The sequence below is a fragment of the Apodemus sylvaticus genome, chromosome X, assembly GCF_947179515.1.
Source record: "Apodemus sylvaticus chromosome X, mApoSyl1.1, whole genome shotgun sequence".
Lineage (NCBI taxonomy): Eukaryota > Metazoa > Chordata > Mammalia > Rodentia > Muridae > Apodemus > Apodemus sylvaticus.
The window spans coordinates 7,215,407-7,234,617 of NC_067495.1; the positions used below are offsets into that span (position 1 = coordinate 7,215,407).

Below are 19,211 nucleotides of genomic sequence, written 5' to 3' on the forward strand. Positions count from 1 at the left end.
AAAAACAGTGTCTGTGCTTCTTTCTTAACTCTTCTCTACATCTTTAATCCTTGGCTCTGCTTTGGCTTCACATAACGTTATGCAAGGTCGAACCTTCATTGCCCAAGCAGAGGTGTCTCACTCAGGCCTGAGCTCACCATCACAGGAGACATGCTCTTCCCCTGGTGCCACAGAAGTAGATGTGGACCAAAAATAGCCAAACTGGTGATTAAGATTCATTTGGACAGAGCCAAACTATCACAACAAGCAAGGGTCATGTGGATTTACCACATCCCTTTACAGGGCTATTTAAAGTCTCAAGACACGCCAAGTAACGTAGAATTAGAAACATCAGCCTAATGATTCTGGGCTTGTTTTCAGCTAAGGCTACATTCCCGAGAGTTGTCAGCCACCCGGTTAGCAATACCATACCTTCCTTCCTCAGGGAGCTCTTCTCCTTCTTAGACTTCTATGGAACTTTAGAACAAAGATGTTAACTTCCCTGCTTTCCAATACCCACCACCCCACAGCTTATTTCCACAAATAAACAGCTAGGCACCCATTTAGTTTTACCCTAGACACTGATTTGAAGTTCCTCAAATGGTGCTGCAACCAGAATTTTAAGACTACTTTAGAAATGATTCTAAAATTCACTGAAAACTTGCTGAAAGCCAGTTATTGAATTTTGATTAATAGGAAAAATAAGAGGTATAGAGCAATGCAGGAAAGAGCACCTGAAGCTATGGTGAGTAGGTAAATGCTGGTTCTGACCCTGCCTTGCTGGAAGCCTTGAGCAAATTGCCTAAAGTCTCTATGCCTCAGTCATCTTTGTCTGGGAAGTATACATAGTGCAAAGTGCAGCTAATTCCTAGGAGGAGCAGGATTCAATGAGCTACTATTACAGCAGTTAGAAGAATGCCAGGATGTGGTAACTGTTCCAGAGATATTGTTTTTTGATATTAACTTTGTGATTTTTATTAATATATTAAGATTTTAATGGTACTACCTTGGACTTAGTAATCTATAAAGATTGTAATTCCCAAATAAGTATTGTATACCATTTTACAGTCTTGGTAATCATTCACTTTAACATTTTTGAAATTTTAGAAACTTTTAGCCTTTGATTAATTTTTATTTATTTTGTGTGCCTGAAGGTCAGGAAACAAACATGCGATGCCAGGCATGTGGAGGGTGGAGGGCAGCTTGTGTGAGGCGGGCACCTTGACCCATTGAACAGTCTGCCATCCCTGAGGAACATTTAAAAACTGTATAAAACATTGAAAACTTTTACTGAATAATCTCTCTTCTTATATTTCTTCTAAAGTAATTATGCTTAGGCTTTTCTTACTGTCTGTTATCATTTCCCCTTACAGTATCTACAAGAAGTTTTTATACTTGTATGATTATACTTGCTTCTTTATGACTACTTTCCACAACTAATATAGCCATGCAACGTACAAGACCCTTAGTATGCCTGAAATCTCTGTTTTGAATTGCATATATTCTGCTGTTTTATATATAAATATGCTTCTAATAAAATATAATAAATTGGGCACAGTAAGATTAACAATAATTCATAATAAAATGCAATAATTATAGTAATATATTATCATAAAAGTCATTTAAAACATCTAAATTATTGGCTTCTAGAATATTGCCTGTAATATTTTCATACAAAGAATGATTGTAAGTAACTAGAACTAAGGAAAGACAAAACTAGTCTATACTCCTCATGTGAGGCTCTTGGACCAACAGATCAGCATCATTTGGAGCATATTAGAAATAAGGATTCCTGGATTGTAATATATTCAGATAAGAAGAGAAAATGCTTCTATTTGGAAAGAAAATAACACTGTCTTTGCAGATGACATGATTCCATATTATAGAAAATCTCAAGAAATTCACTAGAAATAACAAGTTCACAACAAGTATAGGTTATGAATCAGAACAAAAATGGTTCATATATATTTCTATATATATAATATACATATATACCCACACACACATATGAGCAATGAATAGTCTTAAGAGGAAATTAAGAAATATATCTATTCACTGCAACATTAGAATGAAATGTTCAGAAATAAATCTAACAAAATAAATACAAGATCTATAAACTAATTGCTCGGAGAAATTGGGAATCTAAGTAACGGGTGATTTATCTGGGACGACTGTTATCTAGGCTGCAAGGAAGATCTGTGCTCCAGGTGCAGGCTCCTTAAGTGATATATTAGTTACTTTCTCATTGCCACCACAGAATACCTGACAAAACCAACTTAAGGAAGGAAGGAAGGATTCACTTTGGCTCCCTGTTAGAGTATATGGGGACATAACAGCAAGAATATGAGGAGAGCAGTCATGTCGTGCCCACAGTCAGGAAGCCAAGAGAGAGCAATGCTGGGGCTCAGCTCCTTCTCGTTACTCAGTCTTGGTCCTGAGCCCAAGGAATGGTGCTGTCCGCAATTAGGACAGTCCTTCCCTCCTCCGTTAATCCTCTCTAGAAACACTCTTAGACTCACCCAGTAGAGATGTTTTTGGTGATTCCAAGTACAGCCAAGTTGACAGTGGGAATATAAGTAAACTGAGTACCAGCTACTGAAAGTGTTCTAAAGAAAGGGGCATCTCTTGGTATATGACCTCGTCAACCTAGCAACAAGCTCAGCAGGATATCTGCTCTCAAAGTTAGCCCCTTTGCTTTAGGAATTATTTTGACCCATAGAAAGCACATTTCTCTATAATGAAGCAGACAGATTATATGTGCATTATGAAATTCTCACATAGTTAAAAAATGTTTCCTAAGTTTCAAATAATTCTTTAATTAAAATAACATGTTTTGGAATAAAATATTTTCATCCCTTTCACTATCACTTCTGATTTTTATATACACAGAAGTTATCTGAGTATTATAACAATTTTCATTTCAATGTTTCTATTTATATAACTTCTATTAAACTGAAATATAATGGAACATAAATATAAGTTTTGGCCTTTAAAGAAAAAATATCTATACGGAAGCAATAGTCTGTGTTTGAGTGAATTAACTACAATCACTTTAGGAAATGATAGTTTCAGCCAAGCAGGGTGTTGCACACTTGTAATCCCAGTACAAGTTCAAAGCCAACCTAGGATATCTAGCCACGTTGTTTCAGCACACACACACCCTCATCCAAAACAAGGGCTACAGTGAGTTGAAGCCAAGCAGTTCAATTAAGAGGATAAAACCACTTATACTTTTCATATAGAAAGCAAGAAAGAACCTCCTCTCAAGAAAGCTCACATGAACTTTCCCTAACTGTGATTTCCTGTATAGAGTCCTGAGCCCCTAAACATCTAGTCATAGATGGGAGAGGGGTTCATGGGGCTCCATGCCACTTAAAGAAGCTAATAGCAGACTGAGGCCGCTAGAGGAAAAGTTTTCTTTCTTAGTGTAGTCAATGGTAAGTTTCCCATGTTCCAGCAGATAGCTCTACACCTATATCCAGGCAGGCCGCTCAGGTTAAGTCCTGTGAAGTCACAAAGTAAAATCAGACAGAAAACACAAAGGTGTGAAAGTAAGATGGGGACTTAGTGGGAGCATACAGGGAGTGGGTGTGGTTAAAAGAATTAAATACATGGAGAAATTATCAAATAAGAAATTCAGTTTATAAAGCAAATGAACACAGGGGAGCATTCTGACAACTCTCTACAACTTTATTGTTTTTGCAAATTACAAATGTGTACCTTACTATAAGAAAATACAGTTTAGGAATTTTGTTTTAGTTTTTGAAAGCAGAAAGTTGCAACTTTATCATAGTTTTTCTTAACAGATTTTAAATAGACTTAACTTTAAACTATGTTTCATCCTTAAAACATGCTAAAGTGCACCTAGTAAATTTAAAGAGATTTGTCAAATGGGATAAACCAGATAAAAATAGAGAACTGTTTATATAAGCTGTCATTTATATTGCTGTACCGAATGGGCTCTTCACTAGATGCAGTGTACTATGGGAGGTGGCAAACAAAGTCCAGGGGGTCTAGTCCACCCCACTACCTTTTTGAGGGTTATAAAGTTTTATTAAAATTCAGTGTCATATATTCATTTACATTTTGTCTGTTGCCTTTGTACTTTAATAACAGAGTTGAGTAGTAACAAAAGAAAATATGTAGCCTTCAAGGCCTAAAATATTTGTGCTCTGGCCATTTACAGTTTTTTGTTTTTTTGTTTTTTGTTTTTTGTTTTTTTAAAAAGTTAACTCCTAGAGGAATAAAAACTCCTAAATTAAGAACAATAATCGATGGATCTCAGTTCTGACTATGGGTGATTGTATTTTTAACCATAACAGAGTGCTAAGCCTGTCTGGACCTCAGTTTTCCCTCCTATGAAATGAATTCTTTTGAATGGCTCATCACCAAGATTGGCTCTCAAACTGTAATAAAGTTCTGTGAATCTGAGCTGTTTTGAAACTGTTTTCCTGTTTCACATAATTGTCTTGCATTGGGTAGTGGAACCATATATGGTCCCTGGACTGAGAAACTAAATAAACCAAGCTGCTAGGAACTTGCTGTTTCAAAGCTATTTTTCTCTCAGGCTCTTTTAAGTACCAGTATAAGTACTTGTCTATAGATCTTTGACTGTAGTAGTTGGGAAAAGCCTTAAAACTGACACTAACATATTAAGAAACTCAGTTGAACTTCACTTGGAAATAAAACAAACCATCTCTAAAATTCTGGTTTGAATGTGTGGGAAGTATGATTTGATACACAAGAATTCCATTCCACCCAGCTTTTAGGGAGCATGTATAATATGCAAAGTGAAATAAGATCTTCTGTAGAAAGAAGTCTCAACCTTCACTTTATTTTCCTACAGGAAAACTTCCTTATTTTAACCCCATACTATGAGAAATGTAGGCAGTTGCATCAAATGGCAATTTCAAAACCACTTGTATTTTATTTTGTGTTTCTCCCTTTTTTTTTGTCTTTTTGGGGGTGATGATGGTAGTGGTGGTAGTTGTTCTTGCTGCTGCTATTTTGAGACATGATCTTGCAATGTAGCCCAGGCTAGCCTGGACCTCCAAATCTTCCTGCCTCAACTGCACACATGCAACATCATATTGGTTCTTCACTTCCTGTAGTCCATTTTTCAAGTAATATTTAGAGAAAGAAACTTAACGTGATCCCCCCAAAAAGCAGACCTTGTGGAAATGCATTGCTGCTAACATTTTCATGCATACATGCATGGCAGATTTATCTTTCCCTGCAGAAAACTCATGAGTTCAATATTTAAAATTCACATAGAAACTATGATAAACTTATACCACTTTCATGGTTTGATATTTAAACGACCTAAGTGAACAATTCTATGTAGAGCAGTAAAAGACTTGCACTCATATTCTGCCTCTGTTTTAGTGGGCTTAGTAATAATTTGCACTTCCAGAATGCCCAACAGTTTTCAAAGCACTTTTGTTTACATTAAGACTTTCGGCAATGTACATCCCCTTTCATACTCTCGGTTTACAGATAATAAGACCTAAAGAGGAGTTGAGGAGATCAATAGCTCAGTCAGAAAAGTGCTTCCTGCACAAGTGAGAACTGAGTTCCATTCCTAGCATCCACATAAGAATTCACTTAAGGCCAGCACTGAGGCCGTGGAGACAAGAAGATCCCTGGGGCCTGCTGGCGAGCCCAACCTAGTCTCATCAGCAAGCCCCTATTCCCAGTGAGACTCTGTTGCAGAAAGCAAGTGGCTGACTCCTGAGGAATGACACCTAGCGTAGACCTCCGGCCCTCACATACACATATATGCATGCACACTCATATAAACATGCTGAAATACACATGTATATGCATATACCGTGCAAGAACAGGAAAACCTAGAAAGTTTTAATGATCTACTCAAGCAATGGTGTGGAACTAGAACATGATGAAGCTAGAAAGCAAGCATAGCAACTTACCGTTCTTCCTACTGCTAAAACGGTAACTCACATTGCTGTCCCACACAGTAGTCCTAAAGATGCCAGCACTCTGTAAGGACGTGCTTCTCTACTATGGTTCAGTGGGTCCTCTCTGTGCCTTCTAGGATCCACATGTAACCAGGTGTGATGTTAATGTGTCTATAACACCAGCCCTTGGGAGGAGGTAAAGATAACTGGATCAAGAGTTTGGGGCAGCCTCACCTACATAGCAAATTCAAGGCCAACCTGTGCTGCATGATATCTAGTCTCAAAAAAAATTTCACATGTAGTTGACTCGAATGTGTAGCCTGATAGAGAATTGATGTGCAAGAGTAACATAGTCATTGTTGAAAAAAAAAAAAAGAAACAGGGAAAAAACTGAAAAATGAGAAACTCATAATCCTCAGTGATACTATTGTTAACACTCTGATATATGTTTACTATTTTATAATTATTAACTATTTTTCATAAAATGCAATCAGAATATGCATTATTTTGAAACTTTTTAAAAATAATGATTTATTACAAGAATCTTCCTATTTCATTAAATATCCTTCTACAGGGTCATTTTGTAATGACAGAGTCTTGTACCATGTGATACGTGTGCAAGTCCAAAATATAATTAGTTTATACACTTCATTCTGCATATGGAATTAACATCAAGTATTCCAAAGTTGTTTTGAGACCACTCTCTTCTAGCCAACATGTCTTACAAATTCCATTTTCTGGATAATCTGTAAGCTGACTAACCATAAGTAGCGCCTTAGGTTTGTGTGTTTGTTTTAATTATGTACTTTTTCTTCTCCTGTTAGGGTGCAGTACTAGCCGCTGTGTCAAGTCACAAATTCAATTCCTTCTACGGGGACCCTCCTGAAGAGTTGCCAGATTTCTCCGAAGACCCTACCTCCTCAGGTAATTGGCTAATTTACTCATTCACCTGTGGGAATCACTTGCCATCTCTTTTGTGTCTTCCATTCTGAATAGTCTTGGTCGGAATTTAGTCAAGTTCTCTGAGAGATTCTAAGGAAGTTTGTCACCCACAAAATCATACTTACATATGTCTGGTTCCTCTTTATTTGAATACCAAAACTGGCCTCTCTAAAGGCTCCCAAACCAACATTATGCCAGTTTCTTTTTTACCTCAATACTTCTTCCCCTTTGTCCAGTCCAAACTCTGTACTGCATTTCCTTCACTCCGTGTCGTAGTTAGACTCACTGGATCTTGATGATCATCTTCTCCCACTGCAAAACCTTCTAATGTCCTGTTCAGACATTAGACATGGGCTCTCTTTTGTTTGCTTAGCTCCTGAGTCATATGTCATCTGGCCTCAGCTTTACTTCCGTTGGAGACAAAATTTTTATGTGGTGGAATTTGCCCCTCTGATTTGATTTTTTTTTTCTATTCTTCTTTAGACTCGTTTCTTTAATGTTTGTGTATGAGCATTAGAATCCTGGTTCAGGACCCTTCCTCCAGCATGAATAGTATATCCTACAATTAGCAGTATAAGAGGGCTTTTCCCTGGAGGGTCTGGAAATGCCTGTGAGTGCTTAGCTTCTGCCCTCTTCTCATGTGCATTCATGCACATACAGATTCAAAAGCTCTTGCCAATCAGTATGTACCTACACCATATGCAAAACGACCAGACTGAGCTCCCTAGTCCAGCACGTATGTGCTTCCTCCTTTTGTCCTTTACCAATCGGGATATGAATCTTCCTCTTTTGAGCAAAGGTGATTTCCAGACACATTCAGAATCTTAGAGAAGTGACTGGGCTTCCTCTTGTGCTGTGGCATGGTTGTGATTGTCCATGTCCTCTGGATCACTTCACCTCTGCCCTTCTTTTCTTCCTAGGATAGTTTGTTCCCATCCCCTGGGCCATTTTTAGGACTTGAACATCTCCTGGCTTTCAGCATAGATCACAGTTGGCCCTATTTAGGGAGCATGGATCCAGGCATGATTTTTATTTTATATCTGTGATTACATGATAGAGGTACAGCTTTGCTATATTTAGAATAAATTATCTCTTCAGGATTTATTACTTTCATTTTTGAAATGGGCCTAGAAAACAGTATAGTCCTTAATCTTGAGAACTTGCCTTTAATTAATAATTCTATGCCTACTGACAACTTAATAAGGCCCTAAATGTTCTTTTCCTGGAAGAATTGAAGTTTTTCTTTACAAAAAGAAATCATCTATATTTGTAAACATGCTTACTTATATTAAATATATTTTATTACCTGGTCCCCTTCTTTGTATTATTTTTTAAATGATTTGACTAAAACAGTTCTTTTAGTGTAGTACTATGCTTTTAAACAAACAACAACAACAAAACCTTTCACCATTTTGTAGGCTACTTAATGTGACTGTATTTCACATTAATTGTTCACAATTGAACATTTCTTCTTGGCTTCCCTTTCCTGCAGTCTTACCTTACATTCTTACATTCTTTTTCTTTTCTTTAATTCTGGGAACTTAATGATCTTCAAAGCAGTGTATATTTTAAATGACCATGGTAAATATCTGTAAAGGACTTTTTCAGTGATGCTATGTGGGTGCTACAAGCGAAAAGTAGAATTAAAATCAAGCAAAAAGTAGAATTAAAATCTAAATGTAAATCACTACCCTAAATAAAGGGAAATTTTTATGTAGTCAGAAGTCAGAAAGAAGCAAAGGAGATTTTTAAAGAAAAGTATAATGTTCTCCTACACATTTCACATAGCTATCAGAAATTATTCATACATTTCCAAAATTAATTTTTAATGCTAAGCCATTTGAGAAAGGCTTTCTGTCCTAATCAACAGTATTGACCTGGAGCCATCTGCCAGCCCTGGCCTCTCTGCCACCAACAGTAGTGTATCGGCTGCAGAAAGCCATTTATGTATTTTATCTGGACTCAAAGCTTTGCACTTTTGTAAATGAAAATATCTACATTTGTTTTTCATTATTTCATCTCATTTTTGGTATTTTCATTACTTTTTAAACCACAAAAATCTTCCTTTTATCCTTATGCCTGTTTATTTCAAATTCCCAAAGTAGCCCTTTTCCCTGTCTTGATGTTTAGATTTATACAGGTTTGTTTTACACTGAAAAAACCAGAAATACTTTTTGTGATTACCTGCAAGTGCATCCAAGCCTGAGATTAGAGAGAGAAGTGATTGCAGAGCCTAAGCTTATAGGGTGCTGACTATATCTACCTGGACCATGGAATTTTAATACCAAAATGTTCCTTGAAAGCATGACATGAAATTTCTTATGAGAAAGCTACCTAGCTACTGACCTAATTTCCTTTCTAATGCTGTGATAGAGACCATGACCAAAAGCAACTTAGGGAGGGAAGGGTTCACCTTAAAGTCTACAGTCCATCATCAAAGGAGGTCGGGAAGGGCTGGGAAGATACAAGAGAACAATGTATTTCACCAGCTGCCTGTTCATTACATGGACTGTCTTCGTGTTTCACCTTACAGAATACCTTTTCCTTGCTGATGAAATGATAGTGCGCCTACCCAAAGTGATAATTATTCATTCCAATTTTGTCCCCCAAATTTTTTTCAAAATTCCTTCTACAACATTCTGAAGTTTGGGGACAGTAACTAAAGCTGCTTGGCCACAAAATAAAGCATGTTGTTTCCTTCAATCAAATTAATAACAAATAAGAATATGCATTTGAGAAATATATTTAAAATCACAGTCTAAAAATTAATCAGCTCCACAGACTGTCATCCAGAAAAAAGCTGAACATATTTAGGTGTGTTATTGTAATACAAAATAATTTTTTCTGAAAAATACATTTTCATTTTGATTATTGAAGTTTATTCATTATGCTTTTACTGGGTTCACTAAAGTTAATCTTATGATATCTTATCTTGTTGCTTTGTTACTTAATTCAAAGTGAAAATGTTCTCATATTTCAAAGCAAAGAATGTAGAATGAGATCCCAGTAATGTCTGAAATTTGGGGGGTCCGCATGGGGGCTGTGCTTGTGGATTATCTAGAGGGCCCAACTGTGGCTTGATGACCTGCTTGCTCTAAAATCATAATGTTTGTCCTTTGTCCATATGCTGCCTTCCTCCTAGGACTTCTAGCAGCAGAAAGTAGGTATCCCTTTGTTTTCCTCTAAGGTTTATCTTTATGCAAAAGTGTTTGGCTTTGCATGGTTCATAATTGGCTTGACTTTTTCCATGGCTGTTTGTGTTTAGATGTTTCAAAGCGAATTTTAACACTGTCTGACCATAAGATAAGAACTTGTACATATTGATTTCCTGAGGCATTGTTATACGGCTGAATTTCTCACTTCTCTCAAGGAGGAGGCAGTGTTAAAACTTCAACCATACTTAATAGTATTTCACATTTGAAATTCAAACACAAATATATTCATTCTGGGGGAAAGGTAACATTTTATTTTGAAGTTGGCTCCCAAGAAAACTTTTAGGGTAAGTGGGTTTTCTTTTGACAACTTTGTTACACATGAGTGGTTTTTATTGCTGATACAAAAATCATTCTGTTTATCATTGTTGGGCTGTGAAGTAAACTCTGAAATTGTATCTTTTAACAACTCCCATCAGCAGATACAGTGGCCAAAAGGCATACAGGTATACTGGTACAGTCCCAGACTCAGGAGACTGAGGCAGAAAGGTAACAAGTTGGAGACCAGTCTTGGCTATGTAGTGAGACCTTATTGCAGAAAATAAATAACAAATAAGAGTAATAATAGATATCCTTTAACTGCAAAGATACGCAACTTGAATATGTGAAAAATTAAGCTGTAAAAAATATATACACACACAACACTCTGTGTGTGTGTGTGTGTGTAAAACTGAAACTGTCCCAATAAAGAAGGTAGATTACAACAATATCAGTATTTAAAATACAATGAAAATTTAAAATTTACTTCAAAGTAATGCTGACTAAAGGAAAGTAATAAGAGACAAAGATAAATTAGAAAATCTAGAAAAGACCCCTTCAGCTCCGTCAGTCCTTCCCCTAACTCCCCCATTGAGGTCTCTGGGCTCAGTCCAATGGTTGGCGGTGAGCATCAGACTCTGTATTTGTAAGGCTCTGGCAGAGCCTCTCAGGAGACAGCTATATCAGGCTCCTGTCAGCAAGCACTTAGCATCCACAATAGTGTCTGGGTTTGCTGTCTATATATGGCATGGATCCCCAGGTGGAACAATCTCTGGACAGCCTTCAAAGTGTGGAATAGAAAATTTCTAATCCTCACTGGCTGTGGGCTTGTCTACAAAGCCTTTCACAGCCCACCAGCTTGCTGCCCCCAAATAAATGACTAAGGGGAAGGCAGGAGTTGTTCCTCATTGTTCCCAAGAGAGGGAACAGTTTTTTTAACCTTGCATTAGAAGTAACATTCTTTATGCTCAGGCCCCATGCCAGGAGAAATAGTTGATCACAAGGTAAGAACAGCAGGGGACAGGATCTTAGGAGTTCAGAGGCTACTGACATATCCATGCTGGTGACTATAAAAATGGAAATCAAGCAAGCAAGCAATCTGTTCTTCCCCTCCCTCCCTCCCTCCTCTCCCTTTTCCCTTTTCCTCTTCTATCCTTTTTTAGTCAGCCATGTCTATCACCATATTTGGGAAGAAACATTCTATTGGTCATACTTACCAGTCTGTATAAAACTTAACACAAATGAGCATTTAAGGCTAGCAGAATATTGTCAAAATACTTTGAAAAAATGGTGCTCAAAAATGTTACTACTTGTGCCTAGAGGTGAATGCCTTTAATCCAGTACTCGGGAGGCAGAGGTGGGTAGAGCTCTATGATTTTAAGTCCAACCTGGTCTACATAATGAGTTCCAGTACAGCCAGAGATCTTGTCTACTTTATTAAAAGGAAAAGCTAAAGAAGAATGTTACTGCTTTGAAGTAGACAATTTTAATAAATGTCACTAGACTTGTAGCCCCTGTATGCTGATGAAACTTATAGAGTTCCTTAAGAAACTTAAGCTAAATCCATTTTTGAGGTACCCATGCCATAATCTACAGTTTCCACTGTGGGCTTCACTATTGCTTGTAACATGATTGAAAGCCTGAGTTTGCTTTGTGCATTGAAAACAAAAGCTGTTGACTAGGGGACAGTAGTAAGAAGAGACAGACTGCAGTTAGACAAGGGGGGATATTTTTTTTTGAGTGATAACACTGTACACTTAAATTGGTAAGTTTAAATTAATAGCATACACTTGAGTAAGAAAAAAAATATTGACACCAGAGCTCAGTATGTAGCCCTGGCTAGCCTGGACTCACTATGTAGTAGACCAAACTGGCTTTGAACTCAGAGATCTGCCTTTCTCTATCTCCTGATGCTGGCATTAAAGGCATATGCCACCACACCTAGAAAGACAAATATTTTCTGCATTATATTACTTGGCTGAGGAAAAGATTCACACCTATAATCACAGAGCCCAAGGGGCTTGATACGGTATAATCATAACTTCAAGACCAGCCTGAGCTACATAATGAGACCCTGTCTCAGAAGAGGTATCATGTTGCGCGGGAGAGTACATGTACAGTGGCTACAGTGGCGTAGTGGTGCATTAATGAGGCACTGGAGGTTAGGCATAGCTCTACATTGTAGACAAGAAACGCATGCAGATCTTCCCTGAAATAACTGCCAGGTAAATGTGGGAGCACCAAAGCCCACTGAATGGTAAACTTAAGATGTGTGACTTTGCTGTATTTGAATTTTATATGAGAGAAGAATTGAAATCTTTGCTGAAGTGTCTAAGAGGAAGTGACTTGTGTTAGTGACTTACTGTAACAAGGAGAAATTCAATGAATTGCCAGATGGATAGCTGGCAATACATGTGGTAGAGCACACAGCAAGCTGTGGCCTGGGTGGTAGTCAGACTTTCTGCCTGTTTGGAATTGCTCAGAGTTTGCTGTGGGGGGAAGGGTTTAAGAGACAGCCCCTATTGGCGCTGAGAACTTCTTAGTTTAAACATTATTCTGTTTGTTTTTCTGTCATCCATTTGGGTTTATTTTTACTTGGTAAAAAAATTTTGTGAGACTTTTCCACTCTTATAATGAAACTGTTCTGTATCCCAAGCTTTGATTGACCTTAAAAACATATTCCTCTTTAAATAAATAGACCTAGAAAACATTTTTGAAGTAGTTGACATATTTATGCTGTTTTCACTGTTGTTTCATAATAGTAACAGAAGACTTTTTTGGAAAAACTTTCTTAGACGTGAATTTTAAACACATATAAGTGTTTAAAATTCAATTGTATAGTTTTTCCGATCTGAATATTTAGAAACAAGATTGATTATTGAATTGATTATTGAATGAACAGTGTAAAATGTTACCCTAAGGCAGGTATAATTGCTTTTTGTAAATTTACCAATGTAAAAGTTTAGGCCAAGTCTGGGCCAGCAGATAGCTCAGTGGATAACACATGCTGTTCTTACAGAGGACACAAGTTCCATTCCCAGGAACGAACCAAGTTGGATGATTCATAAAAGAATTAATAACTCCAGCTCATCTCACTTTCACAGGTGTATCCACACAGGTACATATTGCCATGCACATACTAAATAATAAATTTAAAAAAATAATAAATTTTAAAAAAAGGCAAGCAGTGACACATGCCTTTAATCTCAGCTCTCAGGGGACAGATTTCTGAGTTCAAGGCCAGCCTGATCTACAGAGTGATTTTTTTTTTTTCCGGGATAGCCAAGGCTACACAGAAAAATCCTGTCTTGAAAAACAAATGATAAAAGTGTGGACCAAATGCTAGAAAAGAACCTCATATGGTAGATACAAATGGAATTAAGAAGAAAATAGAAATATTTCAAAGCACAGCATTACTGAACACATAATTCAGGTGCATTGCTGAAGGGAATATGTGGTTTGAGGTAGGACAGAAGAACACTGCAAAAGGAGTCCCAGGTGAATGCTGGGATTCATTCCTCTGCACCCTGTCTGTTTGTGGCCCTTGGATAGGTCATTGAACCCTCATAAGCCTCTAGTTTTTCAAATATAAAAGCACTTGCCTACGTAATAGGTTATTGTAAAATCACTTAAGATAGCAAGGGTAAAAACATAAATTGTCATATCTGTTATTATGAAGATAATTTCCATTATGATTTTTTTTCTGTGCATGGTAGCTCACACCTGTAATTCCATTTCTTGGGAACATGAGACAAGAAAATCAGTGAGACTCTATGTCCAAAAAAATACTTTTGTCCTATGGTAAACCATCTACTCTAATACTTACCTCTGCATTCAAAATTTGTTTAGGAAAAATCATCTCTTTAATCAAGGACCCTTTGAAGCATCCTTTTCAACCAGACATTCTACAAAGTCCAGCCCAGAACCCAAAAGCAAATAGGATGTCTAAGGTTATGTCATTAGATAGCTATCTCCTGGGGAAAGCTTGTGAACTACTTATTGGCTAATTTTTGTAAGGCAGTAAGAATTTACTTTAGAGCCACTGGTGACACACGCCTTTAATCCCAGCACTTGGGAGGCAGAAGCAGGCAGATTTCTGAGTCCAAGGCCAGCCTGATCTACAGAGTGAGTTCTAGGACAGCCAGGGCTGCAGAGAAACCCTGTCCTGAAAAAACAAAAAAAAAAAAAACAAAAAACAAAAAGAATTTGCTTTAGAGTTTTATAGGGAAAACATCATTTTCAAACTTGGAGAAGAATAGCTAGTTCCTATATTACAATATTGATGTATAAATGAATACTACTAACTGCTTAAATGCATATGTATGTATGTATGTATGTATGTATGTATGTATGTAATTGCCACTATAACCTGTATTTGAAATCTGAAGCAATAGCAATGGCGAAGCCCTACCAAAGTCTTTGTGTCCATTCATTTTTATTACTTTTTTTTTGAAACACAATAGATCTTTTAGATGGGCTTGGTACATGATTAGAGATACCTGTTGCGTACATTTGCCAGACTTAAAATGTGTTTTGTGGTTCTGCTAGTCAAACCCAAAGAAAGAAATAGCAAAATTGCAGGATGTGGTGGTACAAGCAGAGGCTATAGGATCTCTTATTATAAGTTCCAGGCCAGGCAGGGCCACATAGTGAGTGAGACACTGTCTCCAAAATGACAAAAAAAAAAAAAAAAAAAAGAAGAAGAAGAAGAAGAAGAAAGAAAAGGAAGGGAAGGGAAGAGAGAGAGACAGAGACAGAGAGAGACACTAGAATAGGTTATTTAAAACGAAGCTGTTGCCAGATGCTGGAAAGAACCCAGGTATCCCTCAACAGAAGAGTGGATGCAAAAAATATGGTATATCTACACAATGGAGTACTATTCAGCCATTAGAAACAATGAATTCATGAAATTCTTAGGCAAATGGATGGAGCTAGAGAACATCATACTAAGTGAGGTAACCCAGACTCAAAAGTTGAATCATGGTATGCACTCACTAATAAGTGGATATTAACCTAGAAAACTGGAATACCCAAAACCTAATCCACGCATCAAATGAGGTACAAGAAGAAAGGAGGAGTGGCCCCTTGTTCTGGAAAGACTCAGTGAAGCAGTATTCGGCAAAACCAGAACGGGGAAGTGGGAAGGGATGGGTGGGAGGACAGGGGGAGAGAAGGGGGCTTACGGGACTTTCGGGGAGTGGGGGGGCTAGAAAAGGGGAAATCATTTGAAATGTAAATAAAAAATATATCGAATAAAAAAAGTTTAAATAAAATAAAAATCTTAAAAAAAAAAAAAAAAACGAAGCTGTTGAATGGCCTCGGTTTGGGCTAAAGTGTAGCTCAGAAGAGTATCTGCTAGTCATTAATGGGCCCTCAGTTTAAGCCCCAGCTCTGCAAATAATAACAACAATAGTGGCCAAAGGTGAAGAAAGATTTTAAGATTGGACAAAAACATTCATTCAATTCAAAAGATGAAAAAGAAATAAAGTAAACAATAATGCTCCTATATAATTCCAAAAACTTAAAATTAGGGACATTTTGCAGAGCTGGAAATAGGCAACTTGCATACAACTGAGGAAATGCCCTGCTTTGTGATGGAGAGTCCATTAAATAAACCCTGTTTGTGTATAAGCTATGACTATAAGTCACTTCAGAAGTGACAGATAAGGAGGTTTAGTAAACCATTGGAGACCATGGGAATGCATGCTAACAGATGTCTTCAATGTTTTTAGAAAGACATCCATCCACTGGTCCCATCAGCAGATACTGATATTGGTTAAGGTGGGGACTTCTGCTTATCCTCCTCCCCAATCCTGTCCCAGGATTATTCACTTCAAGGTGTAGTTTGCCTACTGCTTACACCAACCTGAGAGTCCCCTGAGGCCTTGAGAGCATATTTCTGTTTTCCTTGAAGCCTCTACCTATGTCACTATCCTGACTGTGAGATCTACTAAGGTTTTTTTCAGATGGTATTTTCAGAGAAACTTAAATCTTTATGTCATTTTTTACAAGTACATTACATCTATAACTGTCTCAAAATAAAGACAGATTTTTAAAGTATAGTAGTTTCCATGTGGAATGACACATGATTTGTGACTTAAACACCAAAACTTTAATGTGACTAACATAAATAGCTTATGCAGCAACTTGTTTTTGCTGTTGTAGAAATCTTGGAACATATGAACAAAACCAGGATGAACTATGTAGGAAAATGATAGCTACTATTAGACTTCTGCTGTACTTAGTTCTATTGTTTCCAGTGGGTATATGTGTCTGTTTGTCTGTCTTGTTTTTTACCATAATTATGGAAATATGAGTTCCATGGTTTTGTGTCTACTTTTCTGAATTTTATACCATAAGAATTCTCCTATACCTTTAATTTCTTTCAAAAACAATTTTCATTCATCTATATATTTCATTATGTGAACATCCTAATAATTTACATAACCATTGTCTATTAGATTTATCTTCCATTTATAAGATAAACATCCTTGTACAGAATCCTTCTATTTTTCCCTTTAGGGTATATTTTTGCAAATGAAATTAGCATATTGAAACACATAGACATTTAAGGGTTTTGGTATATGTTGTCGGATTACTTTCTGGGGAAATAACCCTGATTTATGTTCTCACCAATAAGCACATTGTAATATTAGGATAGGATCGAAGAACAAGAAGAACTAGAAGTAGTTCCTAAAGAATATTTTATTTTTTTGTCTAAAACAGGGTTTTTCCTACTGAATACTGACATTTTGGGTCAGATAACTCTTAGTTGTAGGGTGCTATCCTAGACATTACAGAATATTCAGTATCATCCCTCACCTCTGCTACTCACCATTCCTACTGTTGTCACAACCCAGAGCCGCCCCAGACACTAAGAAATATCCCCTTGGAGAGCAAAATCAAAACCCCCCACACAGTCAAGGACCACTGATCTGAAGACTTAGCTGCGAATGAAGCACTTATTCTCAGACTTCCTTGCTATATACAAATGTGCTCAGGCCTCTTGGGATTCTTTTTTATGGAGAGTATATTTGCATATTGTCTGTAGTGTAAAACAGATTGGTTTTTAAGGCTGTGTAAATGACTTTAATAATGCTCATATGTATCTTTCACTAATGAAACCTGCCTAGTGTGCTGAGCATGAGGAAATGTGGGGAAACTGAGACTACTCCCATTCTCTTTGCCCTACAAAAGAAATTTCTTTAACATACGCTGTGGTATTTGGATGTGTCCATTATGCACATGTCTGTTAATCTACCAGCCCTTTGTCATTGAGTCTGTATAAGAACCTGAGACAGTAACAGTGACTTTGCTTCTTTTGACTCCATATGTAAAATTTCAAAAAGGAATAGACTGAGGTCTTTGCTAACTAAAACTAAAAAAAAAAAAAAAAAAAAAGCCAAGCTTATTTTAATTAACAAGAGCTCTTAGTTGATGGTCTGGGACTCTTATCCATAGTTTCTTGTACTGTCATTACTTAATAAAATGCCCATCTATGTTTATAATATTGCAAAAAGCCTTAGGGTCCTGATACCTTTACTGTCTAGCTGATGTATAACTTGCTGCACTCAAATCATCTGTTATAGTAGCCCAGTTCTGTTGACAAAGTGCTTTAATTTTTTTAAAGATTTATTTATTTCATGTATATGAGTACATTGTCCCAGTCTTCAAACACACAAAAAGAGGGTATCACATCCACATTACAGATGGTTGTGAGCCACCATGGGGTTGCTGGGAATTGAACCCAGGACCTCTGGAAGAGCAGACAATGTTCTTAACCACTGAGCCATCTCTCCAGCCCAAGTGCTTTAATTGAAATATACAAGGTTAAGTTCACTCTAAAAGCAAAAGGCAGAAATACTTTGTTGAGGACATAAACACAAGGTATTCTGCCATTAAATGATACGAAGTATTTGAGCTTCTCCTTCATAAAACACAAGCCTTCTCAGTTCTGATGCTCATTGTTATTAAGTGTAAGCTTAAGTTTGGAAAGGTTAATGTACCATTGACTATGTACTAGCAGTTTCTTTTCCATTTGTCCCCCCAGGAGCTGTCTCTCAGGTGCTGGACAGCCTGGAAGAGATTCACGCACTTACAGACTGCAGTGAAAAGGACCTAGATTTTCTACACAGTGTTTTCCAGGATCAGCATCTGCACACACTGCTGGATGTAAGTCTTGTCTTTTTTGTATATTTTTTCTTGTTTGAAGAACATTTAGTATTTAGCAGACCGCTTTAATGGTTCCCAGATCTTACATCATAGCACTCCCTTTTCAACTTCTTTGTATCTATGAAAATGGGGGGAAACTATCTAGTACAGACTCCAAACTAAAATAATCATATGTGCAGTACAAATGCAGTATTGCCTAACCAGCCACAATGGGAAAATTGTGTGTACTTATAATTTGTACATGCAAGTGATGAGCAAGGTTTTTATAGAGTATAGAACAACCGTAAGTTATCAAGGTATTTTTTTCCTACCGTAACAAATTATTAATCTTAACAGTGATTTCTCTCTATTGCCTTAAAACATTGTTTCTCAATCACACATACAGAAGTAGTAAAAATAAAGAGGATAATGGGAAGTAGATAATGCAGTGGAGTAGATTCACACACGGACGTATTTAATATTGCTGGAACACTGGCATTTGTAAATTTGGTATCTTCACATATAGAAAGGTGTTTAATTATTAAATTTGGCAGCATCAGATTAGGACCCAAATAACAACAAAAAGAAAAAGCCCAGAAACTTAACCAGATGTGGTGGCACATGCCTCCCAGCACTCAGAAGGTAGAGAGGCAGGCAGGTCTCTGAGTTTGTTACCATCCTGGTTTACATAGAAAGTTATAGGACAGCCAAGACTACATGGTGAGACCCTGTCTCAAGAAAAGAATAGAAA

General features: G+C 37.1%; 1 protein-coding gene across 8 annotated transcripts in view; it reads left to right on the plus strand.

Moving 5' to 3' along the window:
- Cask (calcium/calmodulin dependent serine protein kinase) overlaps nucleotides 1-19,211 on the plus strand; it is a 329,031-nt gene that overhangs the window by 232,129 nt on the left and 77,691 nt on the right. For all 8 annotated transcript variants that reach the window (XM_052170182.1, XM_052170184.1, XM_052170185.1 and 5 more), the window contains exons 10-11: nucleotides 6,722-6,821; nucleotides 18,360-18,481. In XM_052170182.1, the coding sequence (XP_052026142.1) occupies nucleotides 6,722-6,821; nucleotides 18,360-18,481 (222 nt within the window). The remainder of the gene's footprint in view (nucleotides 1-6,721; nucleotides 6,822-18,359; nucleotides 18,482-19,211) is intronic.